We start from the raw sequence: 19,566 nt of genomic DNA on the forward strand, positions 1-19,566 counted from the left end.
AAGTAAAAGCATTCGCACAGTTCTTTGAGTTATGTACTAAACTAGTAAGTTTTTTTCGTGGAATGCAGATATGAGAATCTAGCAGTCTTCTATTAGGACAGATATTAAAGAGGTTTTCAAAAATGAAAAACAATGGCATTCTTTCCAATACTTTCTTGCTTAAGAGAAATCTAGTTTTTTCATCACATGTTATTTATGGTAGCATGCAAAGGGCTTAATTACTGTCATTTTAAATGAATAAATCCGTAATTATTTTTAAATTTTCATCTTTGATTTCTAATTATTGATGGATAAAACACACAACAATTTTTTTAAGAGTTTCAATGGGTCCTGCAATCAAAGCATTTGAGAAACTTGTTGCTCTAGAGTTCAGATTTTAGCAGCTTATTCTAAGAAGGATTCTGAGAAGGAAGGGAAAGGAGAGATAAGAGAGAGAAATCACAATATTCCGGACCTGAAAGGGTGGGGGTCCTTGAAGCCATGTAGCTCAGTAGTAGGGGGTAAAGAGATACACGGAAGAGCTTGTCTATAGGAAAGACCCAGGAGAGAAGCTTGACTTCAAGACTTTTATCATCTTTTGACAATAAAAAGCCAGGCGGATTTGTTTCTATAGTCTAATAGCTATGCACAAACTAAGATGAGTTCAAGACTCAGGGACTTACCTATGCAATCCCCGTTTGCATCCTGCTTATAGCCCATGTTACATTCACATCGGTAGCTAGAAACAGTAGGTATGCAGCGGCCGTTTAAGCAAAGATTTGCATGGTGCTTGCAGACATCTATTGTCTGGTTCAGAATTGCTAGGAAAAATTAAAGCACAAATAACATTTAATCTCTAAAATATGTATCACATTTCTTAGAACTGACTTTTTAATGCGATATTTAAGAGGCAAATTAAGCAGGTATATATCAAAAACCCCCATTATTCTATATTATTAACATTTTGATGTAGGAGAGTTAAAAACTATTCTTGGGACACATGGTTTAACTTGCATTTGTGAAGCTGCACGTCTGGAAACCCAGCCCATAATGATGTCATTTTTTTAAGTTTCAGGAATGTTCTATACATTTAAATACTTTCCATTTCCTTCTTTGTAACTCTGCTGAATATTCAGCTATAGTAAAATAGGCAATGTGCCAAAAAGAAAAAAAACATAACACTGTGGGATATCATTAAATACCATGAGCAAGAGCGAGTTTTTAAAACAATGAACTCAAATGTCAAGTACACCAATGCCAGTGCTGGGCTGAGGCCCACAGTTCTCGAGTTCTTAAGTTAGTTAACAAAAAAGGGTGAAAAAAAAAAGATATTTGCATTATATTATTTGTATAGGCACAGAGCAAGCCTTATTTAGTTTACTGTAGTTGAGAAATTATTCCAGAAAATAATTCAAGGAATGCATGCACAGGGCAGCTGCGTCAGGTCAAACCAAACACGGTGGGACCCAAAACGCACTTCGTGGTGGCATCCCCTGGATGGAACATGCCAGGGCTTTCATCTCTACTTTAAAGACAGCCTGGGTCACTCATGCTTTCCCCCAGTTTAGCAGAAAGTTTATGAAACAGAAAAATAATATTTTCCTAAGAATTCTGTATAACTTAGGAAAATAGCATTTTCCAAAGGCTCTGAAATAGGTTTTTACACACACACACACACACACACACACACACACACACACACACAGAGCTTTGAAAAAGTAAAAAGACGTTAGACAACAGAACAGCACTTAGGCAGAAAACGAAAGCATCCGATGCACTAAGTGAGCACTCACTCAGCCCAGTGATGATGGGGCCCTGTCCCCCAGCCCCCGCACCGGCTCCCCCGACTCCGGGAGAAAAGCCATTGCCCGCAGGGACGGGGTGGAAGCCCGCTCCTCCGGGGCCGTAGCCGTTGCCATGGACGCTTGGGGCGAAGCCATTCCCTCCAGGGCCCCCAGATCTGGAACCGGGACTCCCTGGGACCCCTCCTATTGGCAGTCCATCCATGCAAAGCCTGCGATACTCTTCTGCAAGAAAAGGAAGTTCCGTTAAACATAGACAATGGATTTCTGCACAACAGAAGCAACATGTACACTGTTACAGGTTGGTTTATCTCATCGATAGTACACAATATGAAGCTGTAGGTTTTTCATTTCTATAAACTGTAGCAGGAAAAGCAACACAGGGGGACTTCATTTAACTGCACTTTGCAGATGTTGTCCTTTTTTTTTTTTTCAAAGATTGATGGTTTGCAGCAACACCGCGCTGAGCAAGTCTATTGGTGCCATTTTCCCAACAGCATGTTCTCACTTCATGTCTTCATGTCACATTTTAATTAAAGTATGCATATTGTTTTTTCAGGCATAATGCTTCTGCACACTTAACATTAGACTACAGTATAGTGTAAACATAACTTTTATATGCATTGGGAAACCAATAAATTTGTGACTCATTTTATGGTGATATTTGCTTTATTGTGGTGTCTGGAACCCACAATACATCTGAGGTATGCCTGTACTGGCAGTAGCAGGGAAAGTTATAGTTTCAGCAAAAAAATTAAACCTACGTGCCACATTCTTTTAACCAAGTTGTATAACTAAAGAATTGTCTATATGCACACTTTGATTTTATGCCCCGAAGTGTGACTCATAAAATTCCAGACATGCAATTGGGGATGAAAGAAATTACTTGAATGGATAAAAATGAAACCTTCAGGGAATTCAGTCTGTTTATTTGGCTTCACTTGAGTCCTCATCACTTATGCATGTATTTTTTCCTTTCTCCTTTCTGGTATTTAAGGGGTTAGATATGAACATGGCTTCAGAATAATATTGTTTCTAATGTGGATTTTAATTGCAGACCATCATCAGTAAAATTTAAATCTGCTCATTATCTGTTCAAGTAAAAAAGCTATGAGAAGGGAAGAAAGAACATAGCGATTGCTCTAATTCCTTAATTATTCTCAGAATTGGGGCAGTATACCAGAAGAAATGAAAGTTAATTAATTCAAGAAATTATTTCAGTATTAATATCATTATGATACATTATTGGTGGAACCAGGAGATTCCAAATTATTTACTGTGCATGAACTCTGCTTTTTTTTTTAATTTTCCGATTTTGGTATCTTAAGGCTTAGGGATTTTGAAATAAGGTGCCTGGAGTTTTCTTTCCATAATAGTAGATACAGGTACATGTCTTCATAACCATATTTCAAAAAGTTAAATTATTTTTCATGACATTTATTTTTTATGAATAATAGATATTTATCTATAGTGATTTGTTATGACATTAACAGGACAATGCCCCATAGTGAGTTGTTTCTCACCGGCGCCCCTGACGGGACAGGCCTCGGGAAGGGTCCCGACGCCCCAGCAGCGGCCGGGCTCGCAGCAGCACTGCATTTTGGTCATCCTGCCCGGGAGCTCTTGTGCACAGCGACCGTTCACCAGGCCAGAGAAGCAGGTGCCTGTTCTCTGATCTGAAACGAAACAGAAGATGCGGCGGATGGCCGCAGGCTCTTACATCAGTCATTTCCCACATCAGAGACATCTAGGTAAAATGAGTTATTTGACTTAATCAACATTATATTTATTCATACCTTTAGCCACTTAATTTCGATTGCATTTATTCAATCCTCTATTCACTTATCCAGCAAACATGCACTGAGCACCTACCCATTCCGTGTCGGATGCTGGGGGCACACGGTTTAAAGATGCGGCACTGTGAGCACACAGAGCAGCAAGAGGGCAGGCCCAGGAACAACCCGAGCACAGAGGAAAGCATCTGCTCAGTCCCAGCCTAGATCAGCCAGTCCGCAGCTGACCTGCAGATGTGCACTGCTGAATGCCTTGAAGTCGCTGTTTAGGCAGCAATGTCGGATTGCAACAGAGGCTATTTTAGAAAGGGAGGACAAATACAACTCCTTTCAAGAGTTGCATCTGAGAAAAAGACTTGAGCGAAGTGAGAGCACGAGCCATGCAGTTATCTAAGGGAAGAGCATTTTCAAAAGAAAGAAGGTGGTATGCCTGACAGGCGCGAAGTGAAAAGGGCCAATGTGCTCAAGTGAAAGCATGGAAAAGGGAGAGTTGATATGAGCTCAGAGAGGTAGGGTAGGCTCATACCTGGCCCCGTATGTCATTAGGGGAGGACTCTGGATTTTATTCTGAATTTAATGAGATCACTGGATGGCTTCAAGTAGAGGAGAGGGTGTTTTGCATTTTTTAAAAAGATCTCTTTGGCTTCTGTGAGTAGAACTGACTGTAGGGAGAGCAGGAAATTCAAGAAAAGTCTCCTCGAGAAGTCTCGGTGAGAGATCGGTGTTTTAGACAAAAGACAAAATGAGAGCCTGTTTGAATATGGGGTGTGAGGGAAAGAGAGACAGAAATTTCCTAAGTTTTGATCCTAGAAGCTCAAAAGACGGCACTGACCAAGGAGGTACCAGGACTGGAGGGTCTGATCTAGACTTACTGAATAAGCCTGGAGCCCAGAGGAAAGGTTGAGGGGGATGTGCACAGCTGTGTGTTCTTAGCCTATCTACGGTTTCCTATGTCACGTGGCAGGGTAATATGTAGACAGAAAAAGAGAAGAAGAGGGCTGAGCAAGAGGCCCTAAGCACTACAAAATTCTGAGGGAGGAAAGTGGGACAGGATTAAGCTACAGAGATTGAAAAGCATGACCAATGATACTGGAGGAAAAAGTGTGATATCCTGAAAGCTAGAAGAAGATATTTTTAAGAACTAGGGACGACTGATGATATCAAGCGATAATGAGGTGAAATAAGTTGAGGACTCAAGAGTATCCACTGGCATGGCACAGTGAGGGTTTTGTGCATTAACCTGCAGGTTTGGGGTGGGTAGGAAAGTGACACGATCCACTCTGACTGGGATAAAGGTCTCTCTGGCAGCAGATTAGAGAATGGATCAGAATGCCATGAAATGGAGACTAGAAGACAAGTTATGATGATTATGCAAGACTGAGGAAAACACAAAGTTGCATAAGGATAAAATAATATCATCTGTAAACTTAACGGGTTTCCCACTGAAATCACTTTTTATTAACCAATGAAAAAATATCGTGAGCCTTGTTAGTGATCTATTGTTCAACTTTTATCAAGAAAGAAGTCTTATCTGGGATCACAAGAAGAAAGATGTACTACAAAAATCAGAAGCTGCATATCAACAACACAGATGGAACTATCATCACAAATAGTTCCATTATTAGGTAAAGCCTTAATTTCTTTTTTTTTTGTACTGGCTACACAGATTAAGACGAATACATTATTTCCTTCTGTGGTCCATAGCATACATCTGGTCACTTTTTAGCTGTCATTAAATGAGTGAATTGGGTTTAACATACTCCATATAAGACTCAGAACACCTCCTCTCATTTTCCAAAAGAAACCCATCCCATATGCCTACAAGCAAAGCAAAATATTTAATGTATGCATACTTAAAGATGCTACAGATGTTTTTAAAACTTCAGAGGTTGGGCTTGGATAGAATGCCACTGGGAAAAAATGTCATAGGCTGGTTTCTATTTCTGAGAATGAACCAGGAAAATAATTTTTGGACTATTCATTCCAAGAACCCATAGTAGCATATTCTTAGGTTTTATTGTTTGCTACACGATATAAATTAAGACCTCAGATGCTTAACAATAATCTTGATATCACGATACACAATAAGTGTTACAAAGGAGGTTGAAATACTCCTCTCTTCAAACCTTCTGCAAGAAGGAGGCTGCAGCATAAAGTTGGAAAAAACAAACATGGCCTTGAATCAAAAACCTAGATTTGTGTCCAAGTATTATTAACTGATTTCACAAGCCAGAATTAGAATAAAACAATATGTGTTCTATTTCCAGCAGAACAGTGGAAACCATTCAGGATATTTCCAGGAACATCTTGAGTAAAATATTAAGAATATTTAAAACTACATCATTCAGGGAAGGCCATGGTGGCTCAGCAGGCAGAGTTCTCGCCTGCCATGCCAGAGACCCGGGTTCGATTCCTGTTGGCTGCCCTGTTAAAAAAAAAAAAAAAAAATGAAGCGAGAACAGGAATCTTGGGAGGTAAATGCACAGATAGTTATTACCTTACAAGCCTTTTCCTCATACAGATAGCTTCTGAGTCTTAATTCACAGTAGTTTTGTGGGGTGAAAAACTTCAAAGGGAGAATAAATATAAAGGGGTCCTGAATTATAGATAACATGAACAATCGGCAAAAAACAGTATTAAGGGCGGGCCACGGTGGCTCAGCAGGTAAGAATGCTTGCCTGCCATGCCCGAGAACCCGGGTTCGATTCCCGGTGCCTGCCCATGTCAAAAAAAACCAGTATTAACTCAGGTCACAAAAAATTGCTATATTGAAAGTTTCAAGAGAAATAATTTATAGTAGACACGACACACACACACACGAGAAAAGACAAAAACAGAAACAAAACGCAGTGAACAAAAACTAGTTAAAATCATAGCAGATGTCCGTTACTGGGGTGGTCAGAAAATCTTGGACAATTGTTAATTAGGTGTATTAACAATCGATTGATAAAACATTGATAAATAGCAAAATATATTCAATATATTTAAGACAATAAGCGTTTGAAAATATAAACAGGGATAAAGAACCCACCAATGATGGAAGGGCAGACTAAAAGAACTGAAGGGAATTTCTATAATTGAAGAACTACAATAACTGAAATAAAATATTTAGTGAACACATTATATAGCATATTACACACAGATGAAGGGAGAATCGTCAATTAAAAGATATACGCTAATAATAACCTTCAATACATTTCCTGAAATTCATAGTTGGAAAATGTTAAAAAGAAGCTAAGAAACATAGACACATGAGAAAAAAGGAAATATATCTAATAGGAGTACTCTAATGAGGTAATAACCAGAATGAGAAAGAAGCAATATTCAATAGACATCAGCTTAGAACTTTCTATCAATGTTGTAAGACAAATTCAGATGTAGGAAGCTCAATAACTCCAAAGTAGTGTAAATAAAAAGAAATCCATAAAGCATCTGAGAAAAAAAAAACCTAGTTTTTTAAGGAATGGTATTTAGACCAATTGCTGACTTCTTAAGAGCATCAATGGATGTCAGAGTACAATAGAATAATATCTTCTGACCATTGACTAAAACTGCTGTCAACCAAAAATTCTGTACCTCACGAAACCATCAAAATAAAAACCATTTCAATATTCTTTAATCGATTGGATGTGGGTACGAACACAGGTTGATTTTAGACTTTAGATACGCCTCTTAAAATAGCTGGGATAATCACAAAAAAACCCAAACGACATGACTTATAAAAAAGTAGAGGATAAAGAATGGAGGATAGAAAAAAGGACGTGGAATAAATCCATAAGAAACAAAGAAGGAGGGGGAAAAAGGAACAGAAAAAGCAAGATAAATAGGAAGCACAATGATTGTAGAAATAAAAACGAATCTGTTAGTAAGTATAATACACACAAATAGACTTATATCTCAATTTAAAAGAAAAAGATTTTCAGATGGGCACAAACAACAAAAACTCCAGCTTTAGGCTGTTTACTGGAGAAAGATTTCAAACATTAGGGAGAAGAAAAAATACACAGCAGGAAACTATTTAAACCTCCCCCTACAACTCTCAAAGTGTGATGAAAAATAATGAGATAAAACAGATCAAGAGAAAAAGATTTAGAAATCCATCAAGAGGAAAAGAAAAATAAATAATTAAAGTCATTACGTACTGACAAAAATGTTTCAACTCCTCAGGAAAATAGACTTATTACCTTACAACAGTCTCATATTACATAAAACAAAAACTGTCAGAGCCACGTGGAAAAGCTGAGAAACCTGCCACTGTAGTGGGATATTTCAACAAGGCTTTCAGTAACTGACACAGTAGACAAAATTCAGTAGGTATAGAGAAAATCTGAGCTACTACAGTTAGCAAGTTTGATCTAATGGATGTATCTAGAATGTTGCATCCAACAATTGGAGAAAACATTGTTTCAAGCCCACATGGAAGATTTACAAACTCTCCATGGATAGGCAACACCTAACTATATTCTTTGACCACTGTCTATGTAATTAAGTTAGAAATCAATGACAAAAAGAACCAGGAAAGCCCCATATGCTTCTAAATAACTCCTGGGTCAAATATAACTGTGGAGTAAAGTAATATGTATAAAAATGCCAAGCACAATATAGCAGATAATAACCAGGAATCCATTCTATAAGCCCTCAGACTGTGGTGTCTGCAAATGATACATTTAAGGGTCCGCAGATGCATATTTACACTGAACATTATCTGGAGTGTGAACAAAAAAAAAACACTTCACAATATGTATGCACTTCTACACTCACATTTATGGAGACTCCGTGGTGATTAATAAAATGAAAATGAATTTAAAATCACTACTAAATACTCAGCAGCTTTTTCATTATGTATTTTCTCAAAGCTATTATGTTACTATCATGAGGGGATCTGAAAAGCACTTTTGATGTTAAACAGAGGTCTTCAAGTTTGGAAAGTATTTATAACCACTGTTCAGTACAGTTTTCAAACCTCTGGCCAGTCCTATATAATGTATTGGAGGAAATCAAGTCCTGGGTGAGAGGGCAGAGAGACAGAAAGAGAGTACTGGAAAATAAACCTTAACTTCATAAATTCTACAATTAGTCTCTTCTAATAAGAAGAGGGAGGCAGCAATGTACTTTCAATCCTTTGAGTCAAAAACATACTGGGATGAGATACAGACTGTATGCCCAGAAACTATCTGGGCATAGTTAAGATTCCCAAAAAGGCATACTTCAAAGCAAACCGGAGGCCATCTATCACCTGGGCTTTTTAATTTGTGTCTGAAATTTCACGGCCTTAAAAACACTCTGTTAAAAATGTGTCATATGGAAGAATATCTGGAATAAAAATGGGACTCCTGGCAGAACTAATTAGGACCTGTCCATGCACACCATCCCAAGAAAAAAGGAATCACTGAGGTCAAGGAAGATGAGGCATATTTATTATATCCTAAGGACAAATTTTTCTAATGCTTGGTACATGTTTAACTGTAGGACTGATATGTCATAAGTCATGAACACAAGTCTGTTCCTCTAATATTGTCCTATCAACCTTAGCATATTCCTTGAATAAGCTTTACATGGAGACTTAGTTACAGTCACACTGAGAAAGAGGAAGCAATTCATCTCCTCTAAAACATAAATCTACCTTGAAACAAAATAATTTTATCAGCATTTGTTCCATGGGTTGACATTCAGTTTAAATTTGATTTAAGAGAATGGTTAATTACAATGTGATGAAATCTTGGTAGAAGTTCAAAATTGCACCTTAGAATAAATAAGATTCCTGTGGATGAGATTTGCTCATTAAAAATGCAGGGTCAGAGAGGCACCTCCCTGGTCAAGGGTGGGGGGGTGAGCGAGATGTTTCAAGGCTTTGTGCCCCAACAGAAGTTTTGAACAACCAGCAAAGCATGGTAGAAGCATCTTTCTAAAACTCCAGAAAACAGATAAAGGAACGCAGTAATAGGGAGAGTGCTGAATCCAGCAAAAGGTTCCTTAGAAGTGGTAGGCTCTCCTTGTGGCCTGGCTGGCTCCTACCCCACCCCTCATCATCTCTGCAAAGAGACACTCACACTCCCAGGGCGGATCTCTGGCCTGTTCCTGGGGAGAGCAGAGTAACCCTCGGGCACACGCCGGAAGCATGCATGCCTGGCTCAACCGATCTCCAGGTGGCATGGGCCCAGGACTTTTCTGTCCGCTAGGAGGCTCACAGAGCTCCCCCATGCACTGCTGTGGGACAGCAATCAAGTTGTGTTGCAGGGGGCAAGGGACTGCGGCTCTAGGACGTACAGAGCCCAGGACTGTGAGGAATCTGTTTCCTAGGGAAAGAGGGGCACTCAGATCCAGGTAAATGGGGGACTTCCTAAAGCCACGTGTGCACGTCCAGGACAAGAGGCATGAGCAGAGCAGATGAGGAAAGCGCTCTGGCCTGGAGTCATCTTACAAGTTCAGCAAGTGGATGAGCCCTGAAGATAAAGGTCAGTCTGCAGACTGCGAAGGGGATCTTCTTTTTCCCCTCATCCTCCTCTTTTTCTGGTTAGCTCCTGGCATTTAAGGAAAGCTCTTTCATATACTAGCTGAACAGAAGCTTAAGGAAGAGATGCCTCTGAGTCGAAAGTCAGTGATAAGACATTAAAATATAAAATGTCCAGGTTTCAATGAAATATTACAAAGCACACAAGGAAACAGAAAGTGACAGCGCAGGCAAAGGAGCACATTAAAGCTTTAGAAATCACCAGTGAGGAGGGTCAGACCTGGGATATTCCAAAGACTTTTAAAAAATAGTCCTAAATATGCTCGAAGAACTAAAAGAAATCAGGAAAATTATCGATAGAGGAACATATTGGTAGAGAGATGTAAATTATGAAAAGGGACCAAACAGAGCTGAAGCCTAATAGTCACAGATATTTAAAATAACCTAAAGGGATTCAACAGAAGATTGAGGCTGGCAGAAGAAAGAATCAGGGAACGTGAATATATTATTATTATTTAAACTATCCAGTCTGAGGAGAAAAAAGAAGAAAGGACAAAGAAAAGTGAACAGAGCCTGAGGAAACTGTGGTCACCATGAGGCATACAATCTATGCACGTGGGAGGCCAGAAAAAGAAGGGACAGGGAAAGGGGCAGGGAGAGTACTCAGAGAAATAATGGCAGAGAACTTCCCAAATTTAACAAAAGATATACTTATACATATCCAAGATGCTCAACAAACACCACATAGGATAAACCCAAGCAGACCCACAGTACACTCTGTCATCTTCAAAATGTCATGTGCCAAAGATAAAGAAAGAATCCTGATAGTTGCGAGAGAGAAGCAACATGTCACGTACAAGGGAGCTGCAAGAAGCGTCAATTTCTAGTTGGAAACAATGGAGGCAATGGAATGACATATTCAAAGTTCCAAAAGCAAAGGACTGCCAACCAAGAATCATATATTCAGCCAAACTGTCTTTCAAAAATGAGGAATAAAGACATTTCCAAATACCAAAACCTGAGGGACTTCATTACCACTAAGCATGCTGAAGATCTGCAGGTTGAAAAGAAAGGGCATCCTATAGGATTTACAAGGCAAAAGCATAAAATAAAATGATAAATCAATGGTTTCAGACTCACAGTGTATAAATATGTAACCTGTGACAAGAACTATATAAAGGTGGCAGGACAGAGGGCTATAGAAACATAGTTATGTATGTTCCTCAAGTTGTTTGGTTGGTATCAAAGCAAACAAGACTGTTATACATTTAGGATGTTAAAAGAAGCCCCATGATAACCACACAGGAAGTTTATATCAGAGGATATGCAAACCTACAGAGTCAAAAAGTAGAGAACAGGTGACCAGAGGCGTGAAGCAAAGGCAATGGGGAGTTAACACAAAAGGAGCGCAGGGCTTCTGTTTGGGGTAGAGGGAAAGTTCTGGCAATGGATGGTGATGGGGGTAATGCGACATTGTGGATATGATTAATCCTACTCAGTGGTGGGCTTGGGAGAAGACTTGGGTGTATTTATTTGTCCATAATTTAAAAAAAAAAAAAGGAGAGAAAGAGAAACTAAAGAGATGATGACAATGAAATGCAATACACGATACCAGATGGGGTCTAAAAATGACTCCAAAGGACATTACTGAGACCGAAGAAAAAACTTGAATAGAGAATGTAAGTTTTATGTCCTTGTTAAATGTCTTCAATGTGAAACTGTACTTGAGGTGATGACATAAGCAAATACCGTTGTTTGTAGAAAATGTACTTGGAAGCATTACATGTTCAAGGAGCAGGGCGTTTGCTACCTGCTCACAAATGTTCAGAAAACAGATGACGGACAGATTCACAAACAGATACACAGAGCTGGATGGATGGCTGGAGTGAGATGGCCACTCCATAAAGCGGCAAAATGTTAAAACTGGTGAATCTTCATATGAGGGAAACTGGGGGAATGTTGAAGTTCGTTGTTTGGACGTTGGGGTTCTTTTTGCAACTGTGCTGTAAGTTTTAAATTTTTTCAAAATAAAGTATTAAAAAGAAGCAAAGGTTCAGGCAGACACGGCCGGCCAGATCAGAATCCCAGTGAGAGGAGGAGTTTGATGAGCAGTTTAGCTCCTGTCTCAGCTCCCCTCTCTGCAGCCTGGAGGTGTCACCTGCACTCGGACGGCTGCCACCAGCCTGGGGCCCCGGGATTACTTCTGCAGATTCCTGCCGCTCCTAAGATTGAAATGCTGTCACATATGCTTTGTCACATATGCTTCCAGCTTTCCCTTCCACTAGAGCACCCAGGAGCAAAGGAGGACAGAGTCATGTGGTTCTAGGTCTGCTGCTTCCTGGTAAAGGTGTGACGCTTTCTTCCTCGCTGTTTAACCAACTCTTTTGAGAATACTATTTTGTTCTGAACCCAAACTGATACTCCTGGCACCTCAGTCACCCCTTACAGGATTCTGAAAATTCTGTTCCCTATACTTTCTCATCCCCATCTCCCTACTCCTTAAATGAAGAACTATCTGGAGTTTTGGGGTTATCCTTCAATTGTTTAGTTGCAACTGCACAGGCGTGCACACAATCAATACCCATGACACAGAGTGCTGAGTAATATATAAACTATTCTGCACCTTGCTTTCTTCTTTCTTTTGCATGGGCAGGCACCGGGAATCGAACCTGGGTTTCTGGCATGGCAGGCGAGAACTCTGCCTGCTTAGCCACCACGGCCCTCCCCTTGCTTTCTTTTTTAATAAACCAATCTAACCATCACTCTATGTAACTGTATGAAGATCTTCGTTTTTTTAAACAATTTTTTTTTTCTCTCACTCATTTTGCCTCTGTCCTGCTCAAAAAACTCGGTGGGCTTTTATTGTCCTCGGAACCAACATAAGTTCCTTAGAGTAGCAGCTAAGAACACTTAGCAATAGAATTCTTAATCTCAACCCATCTTGCTCATTTTATTTCCAAATACTCTCTTTCGCAGTTACTCTTGTCCTCACTCCTGAGCCCGCTCAGACATTCCCAGCATCTGTAACCCTGCTTGGCCATTCTGCTTGGGTGGGGCGCTCTCATTCACCCCCACTTATCACAGTCTACCTCACTGCCCAACTCCCCATGAATTTCAACCACAATAATCAGACCTTTCCTTTTGGGTTTATGACATGTACTGTCTAAAAAAATTAGCTGGCAATTAACCACCGTCTGCCTCAAGCTTCTCTTATATGCGTATAAATACTTTCACATTATATGTTCAAATTTTGCTTTCTCAAGACTGCCTCAAGGCAATGTTGTAGAAGGAAACTTTTGTAAAATACAGGAAAATGCACTGGGATGTTGTAGGACTGTCATTTTACCATATGAATTTCAAGTGCTTGCTCAGTGTTTGGACTTGCAAAGGTCCCTATCAGCTCTCTGCCCAAAGAAGCAGCAGGCCTAACACCTTATATACAGAATTTGCTAAATGCTGCTTGTCAAGTCCTTATTTACTCATTGGGGCTGCTAATCATTCTTCTGAGCGTATATTATAATGTAGAAATTAGGTTTGGCTAATGCCATGGATATTACAATGACAGTGAATTCCAAAATGTCATAAGGTACATTAAGTGGTGCTATTAAAAATGCTTTAAGGAAAAAAGATTATTAGATGTATTTCATCTCCTTTTAGAATTCACATACACAAGAGTACTCAATGTTAAAAAAAAAAGCTCCTTTCTGGATATTTTTAAAAACTTGATTAAACAAACTAGATAAAATTAAATTAGGAATTTGACTTTTAGATTTAACGTATAATGGAAGGGGAAAATCTATTTTATTTTTATAATTAAAATGCCAAGCCAAACTCTCCTGCCATATGAAACTATTTTCCCAGACATAAAAGAAAAAGGCAGTTTATTGATGCATCAGGATATCTGCATGTACTAAAGTAGGGAGTTGGGTCAATCTTCAACTATGCCATTCTCAGAATAAAGCTGCAGGATAACAGTTCTGCACGAAAAGTTCTGAATTCACCCAACTCATTATTGTTAACATATATATAATTACAAAATAAATAGCATGGAAATATCCATGACATATATAATTCAATCATAAATAAATTCCATCTAAGAAAACATAGACTCCGTTTTTCTGAAAATCAAAGTCAAAGATCTCTTACACATTAAAATGTAAAATATATTTTTTCTCATATATGGAAAATGCATACTTAGTCCAAATGTAACATAGTTATTCAAAAAACTGCTTACTTGGTTTTAACAGCGGTTTTGTAATTTTGTAGAGTCATTCTCCTCTCCTGAGGGGCTCTCCTCTGTTTGTAGGATTCCAGTAAGGAAAGAGGACCCCTGGGGGGCGGCACTCGCTGTCGTCCAGCTCTCTGCAGCACCAGCAGGCTCCCCCCTGGGCAGCCAGGGACACAATTCCCTACCACCCAGCCAACAGCACGGTAGACAAGACAAAGCCGTCCCTGACCAACACGGAGCTGGCACGGTCACAAGCATCGCCTATGTTCATTTGTTGGGTTGCTTACTTATTTAGAAAAGATTTACCAAGCATGAACTTTTATGTGAGGTTCTTTGTAAGGCTCAGGGCATCTGAAGCCCCACCAGCAGGACCCGGCAGAGCTACAGTCCAGCCAGCAAGGAAGACACAAGTACCTGCGACAATGGATAAACCCTGAAATGAGGGAAATGGAAAATATTTGGGGAAGGGCTGATTAATTTTGTGCAAGGAAACAATGTGGGTTATGTAGGGCTGGCTAAGAAGAAAAGGTGGTGTTTGATTTGGGATTTAAAGGACAGGTAAGATTTAGCCAGCATTAGAAGGTGAAACCAAAATGCTCCAGACAAAGAGGCTAGTATGGGAAATACATGGCATATGGTTGTGTGGGGCAGTGAGAGAAAAGTGAGCATCCAGGAAAAGGTTTAGGACTTTATAAAAGGCAAGAAATAAAGAGAGTTTCTCATAATTTAATGATAAACCAAATATCTATCACTGAGAAGAACTACCTCAGTAAACCACTGGGAATCTTGAGTCTGATTAGTCAAATATAAGAAAAGTCTTTCATTTCAATACAAAAGCAAAACAACAACAACAGCAAAAGTTTTGTTTGATGGGAGAAAGATTGAGAAATTCAAGAAATCAAATGGAAGGAAATAATTCTGAAATATAAAATAACTTATAAGGGCAAAGTCTTAATTCAGTCTCTTCTCACCGCCCATTCCAATTCATTCTCAAAGGTCTCCAGTTACTCCTGCTGCCTACTAAAGCACACACACACACCTTCTCAGCAGTCATGTGTATCATATGGTATTTCCAGAACTTCATGGTAATAGCCTCACCAACACACCCAGCCATATCTCTAGTTCTAGAACACAAGCTTCCCAAAGCCATGGTCCATTGCATCCGGTTTCCAGATGCTCAAAGATGACTCCAAAAGTGAAATTTCTCCTGCAGAACCAAGTCTAGGCCTGTTCCAAGCTGATAACTGTGCTTGGTGCACGTACATTCTTTTCCTATACCAATTAAGAAAATCAGGCCGAATGTAAGCATTCTACTATTTTTCAATGCTCGTCCTGGCTGACTGCACAGCTTCGCTGACTGAATCAGATTCAATATGCAGTGAGCCCACTGGTAACATCGATTCTCCAAACAGTTCATTTGCTCAGTTTTACAGACCTCCTATTTCATGAAAAAAGGATTTACCAAATGCAAGATAGAACACAGAACAGATATTTTTATCCAAAGGCAGAAAGGGAGGCTCCGAATGGACCCCTTGGCTCTCAAAGCAGACTGAGAGCATGGGGGTGGAGAAACCACTCAGGCCGGGAGTCGGCTTTTCAGGGACAAATGCGGGACATTTGGCCGAAGGTCCAGGCAAGGGATCACTGTCGCGTGAAGGCCAGCAGTGTGGTACGTGAGCAGCACAGCTGCAGCGGGCAAACGGGCCTGGGGTCTGAACTTGGCTCCATTCATTGGCCATGGAAAACTGTGCAACTCACTTACCCTCTCTCAACCGCCTCTCCTTCATCTGTAAACAAGAAATACACTGGGCTTGTCGTGAGTAGGACAACACATAACCTGCGCCTGGCATCTCACTCCACTACTGCTACAATAATGAAGACTGTGCTACTGACACTAGAAGAAATGGAAGCACAGAAAGGTCAAGGCCCCACAGCTATGAGATCAGGAACAAATACACACATCCAGGGTCTCCTCCATGAATGCATTCCGTAAGTGGTAGCTGTCGTTTTTCCTGCTGATACCATGGCTTCTTATGACCAATATCACTACCCTTTTACTGTCACTTATGATAACGGTACCATGTTCCGAAGGCAGGCTCAACATCTCGTGTTCACGGCTGGGTGGCACAGCACAGCGCCTGGCATATCAGTAAAACCTACCGAATGGAGTCAGGCGACGGGCCCTCCGCTGGTGGCAGAGGACATCTAGCCCTCATCCCTGGCTCCCTGTTTCCATCGCCTCAGGCCAGGTCACCTGGGTCCTCAGGACCCACCGAGGCCCCGGCACCAGGGGCTGACCTGCCCCCTTGTGGGGATGGGGGTCATCACTGAAGAGACGCTGGACCAGGTAACTCTACTCTCTGGGTGCTGAGTTAACTTCCCTAACTCCTGCACTACATGGCTCTTTAGTGACCCTAAAGAGAATGGGGCAACTTCTTCCCCTTCCTAGCTTCAGTTAGCTGAAGTTGGAATTGACTAGGTTCAAGGCTTAAGAAGAGAAACGTAAAGGTGGCTTACTGCGCCGTGGCGGGCATGCATGGAAATTTTATAACCATTCTCCTCACAAGCCAGAACTCCGAGATGCTTGATGATGGGCGAACAACGCCAGATGGAGACGCTCTGGCTTCATCTTCCTAAACAAACACACCAGAGCTCACAAGTAAGTCTGGCTTTAATTTGAATATGCTTCAAACACAAAATTAAGGTGCCAATTTCTCTGCTTATAACTATTCTTCCCAGAAGAAACAAGTTCTCAGTAAATACGTGCTGGCTACGTGCAGGAGTCCTAGCAAAAAAGGAACCTTTAATTACTACATTCTGTCTCCCAGAGAAGGTTTTTAAAAAGTCTTCCTAATCTCCCAAACCGGGCAAGATCGGTGTCTTGAGGAAGTCTTTCTTCTTTTCAGAAATGACTTTGACAACATAAAACAAACCCAGACGGCTTCGGACACCGAAGCCTTCTTTGCTAACAGCATCTGGTCTCTCAAGCCTCCGGCAGTGGCGCCATTTAGTTTCAACCACCCTTTCGGGCATATCCCCACTGGTTTTCTAATCGTGCCCATCTCCATACCTGTTTGGGCTGTTCTGTTAGAGGGAAGCAGTGTGTTGTACCTGCAAAATCCGCTGCTTACCGATGCACAGAGAGCCATCTGTTGAGGTTACATAGCCACGTGGACAAATGCAGAAATAGCTTCCCACGGTGTTGGAACATTCACCAGTTTCACATATCCCAGGAATGACGCTGCACTCATCGATGTCTAATCAGGAAGGAAGGAGAACATGATTGAGAGACCCTTCAGTAAATAGCTTTTCAAAGGGACTTTTTTTAAAAAGAGCAGGAGAGCACTCATGGTTGATTAGGTCAGATCATATAACCCTGAAGACACTCTGGTTTCAGGCCCCAACAAATTTCTCACACATATCGATGGGAACTGAGACGAAAGTAAACTCCCATGACAGTAAGACAAGGCCAACTAAAGCAAAACTCTATATCTTTCTTTTTAATGCAATTTAAATTGGAAATAAGATGTCAATGTTTTAGTTTCCAGTCTACATCAGCGAGGGAATTACTCTACTAGAGCCTTTTAAAAAACATACACAGATTACTTTCTAAAATATTTTTTAAAAACTCTATAAAATATTAGAAAATGTAGAACTATTTTTCTCACTAATTACTGGAACCAGTGGAGGGTAGCAAATGATCATTTGGTTTCTGTTTGGCTTTGGGATATGCTCTTGTACACGCATTTGGATATGGGTGTATTTAATGTTCTGGAAATTAACATCAGTCTAAAATACTACAGGAACATGGCAAAGGATACATTCAGGTGGCTTTGGGAAGTATCCAGTTTTCCTGCTGTACCTCCCTTATCCACTCAACCAACTCAGTGCTGACAATATTTTATTCTCTTTTACATTACCAAAGTCTCTGCTTTCTTTTAAATTTTTCCTAAAGCAGAAAACAACATGACAATGTATATACATTTAAATGTATTTTGATTGTAAAGCAGAGAACATGGCAACGTACATACACATTTAAATGTGATTCTCCTCTAGCTCAATAAGCAGAGAAAGGTGGAAAGACAGACAAAGTTGCAATGAGGTGCACTGGGAACTAAGTGCTAATAACTTAAAAGGAAATGGGCCATAGCGAAGAAAATCTAGCCACTGATGCCTGGGAATCGGTGGTCCTCTTTTAAGGAAAAGGACTAAAAAAAGCCAATGAATACAGACAACAAATTATAAGAGCCCAAAACACAGACAATTATTGAAAAGTCTAAGTCAACCTAAGCTTTTATTCTTCAAAGTTGGATTTTTAAAAATAAGGTGTCAAGAAAAAAAAAGACAGAAAAAATTATATCTCTATTGTAAGGACAACGAAAATATTTTTAAAAACCCACAATTAAAAAAAATGACTGGAATGCTTCCTTCCATTCCTACAGTGGTCTACTCATGGCTTCCCCCCTCCACCCATTTATTCTGACAAGTCAGTTTTGCCTTCAGGCTGTATCATGAAATAACTCTATGCTTGTGAGTCCCCTGGTATGTTCTTATTTAAAAATTTACCAGATTCAGACATTTTCTGAAATAATATCTTCATTTGAGGCTTAACAGTTAGCTGCTGAAGGCATAGTGGTACAAATCGAAATGTACCAGTTCCCCAAGAGACATGAGAATTCTAAAATGAATTGGCTACATAAGGAGCAACTATATAATGTGGTGAAAGGGTTGCCAGCAGCCTTAGTTCAGAAAAATGAAACCATGTGTGCAAAATTAGGACCTGTTGCATCCTGTGTTGCTATCTCTGTGCAATGCATCTTAATAAAACCGCACATGGATTCAGAAGAGAGATGAAACTTGAAAAGCTACACTTCAACCACCAAATAAATTGATCAATCTCCTCTGGATAAGGAAGGGAAAAACAGCCCAAAGTCGAGCAGCAAGCCGTACAAAAGTGAAAGAACAAAACTTGCCTTTGGATCCTCTTATATCTATAGTTAATGTGCCGTATCATGTACCCCACAAAAGCCACGTTTTAATCTTGGCCCAATCTTGTGGGGGTAGCCATTTCACTTAATCCTGATTCAACAGTGTAGGGTGGAAATATTGATTAGATTATTGCCACAGAAACGTGGCACACCCAGCAGAGGGTGTGACCTTTTGATTGGTCTTGATTAGTTTACTAGAGCCCTTTAAGAGGGGAAACATTTTGAAGAAACCTCAGATGCAGATGCCTGGAGAACAGCTGCTTCAGAGCCGACAGAGACATGGATGTCTGTGGATGTTTGGAGGGCTGACAGAGAGAGCAGATGC

At 40.2% G+C, this 19,566-nt stretch overlaps 1 protein-coding gene across 1 annotated transcript in view; it reads right to left on the reverse strand.

Moving 5' to 3' along the window:
• FBN2 (fibrillin 2) overlaps positions 1-19,566 on the reverse strand; it is a 260,472-nt gene that overhangs the window by 119,932 nt on the left and 120,974 nt on the right. The window contains exons 8-11 of the mRNA XM_077138319.1: positions 17,385-17,510; positions 3,305-3,457; positions 1,773-2,006; positions 663-800 (exon numbers count right to left, since the gene is read on the reverse strand). Of these exons, the coding sequence (XP_076994434.1) occupies positions 663-800; positions 1,773-2,006; positions 3,305-3,457; positions 17,385-17,510 (651 nt within the window). The remainder of the gene's footprint in view (positions 1-662; positions 801-1,772; positions 2,007-3,304; positions 3,458-17,384; positions 17,511-19,566) is intronic.

This window comes from Tamandua tetradactyla, chromosome 20 (assembly GCF_023851605.1).
Source record: "Tamandua tetradactyla isolate mTamTet1 chromosome 20, mTamTet1.pri, whole genome shotgun sequence".
NCBI classification, from domain to species: Eukaryota; Metazoa; Chordata; class Mammalia; order Pilosa; family Myrmecophagidae; genus Tamandua; species Tamandua tetradactyla.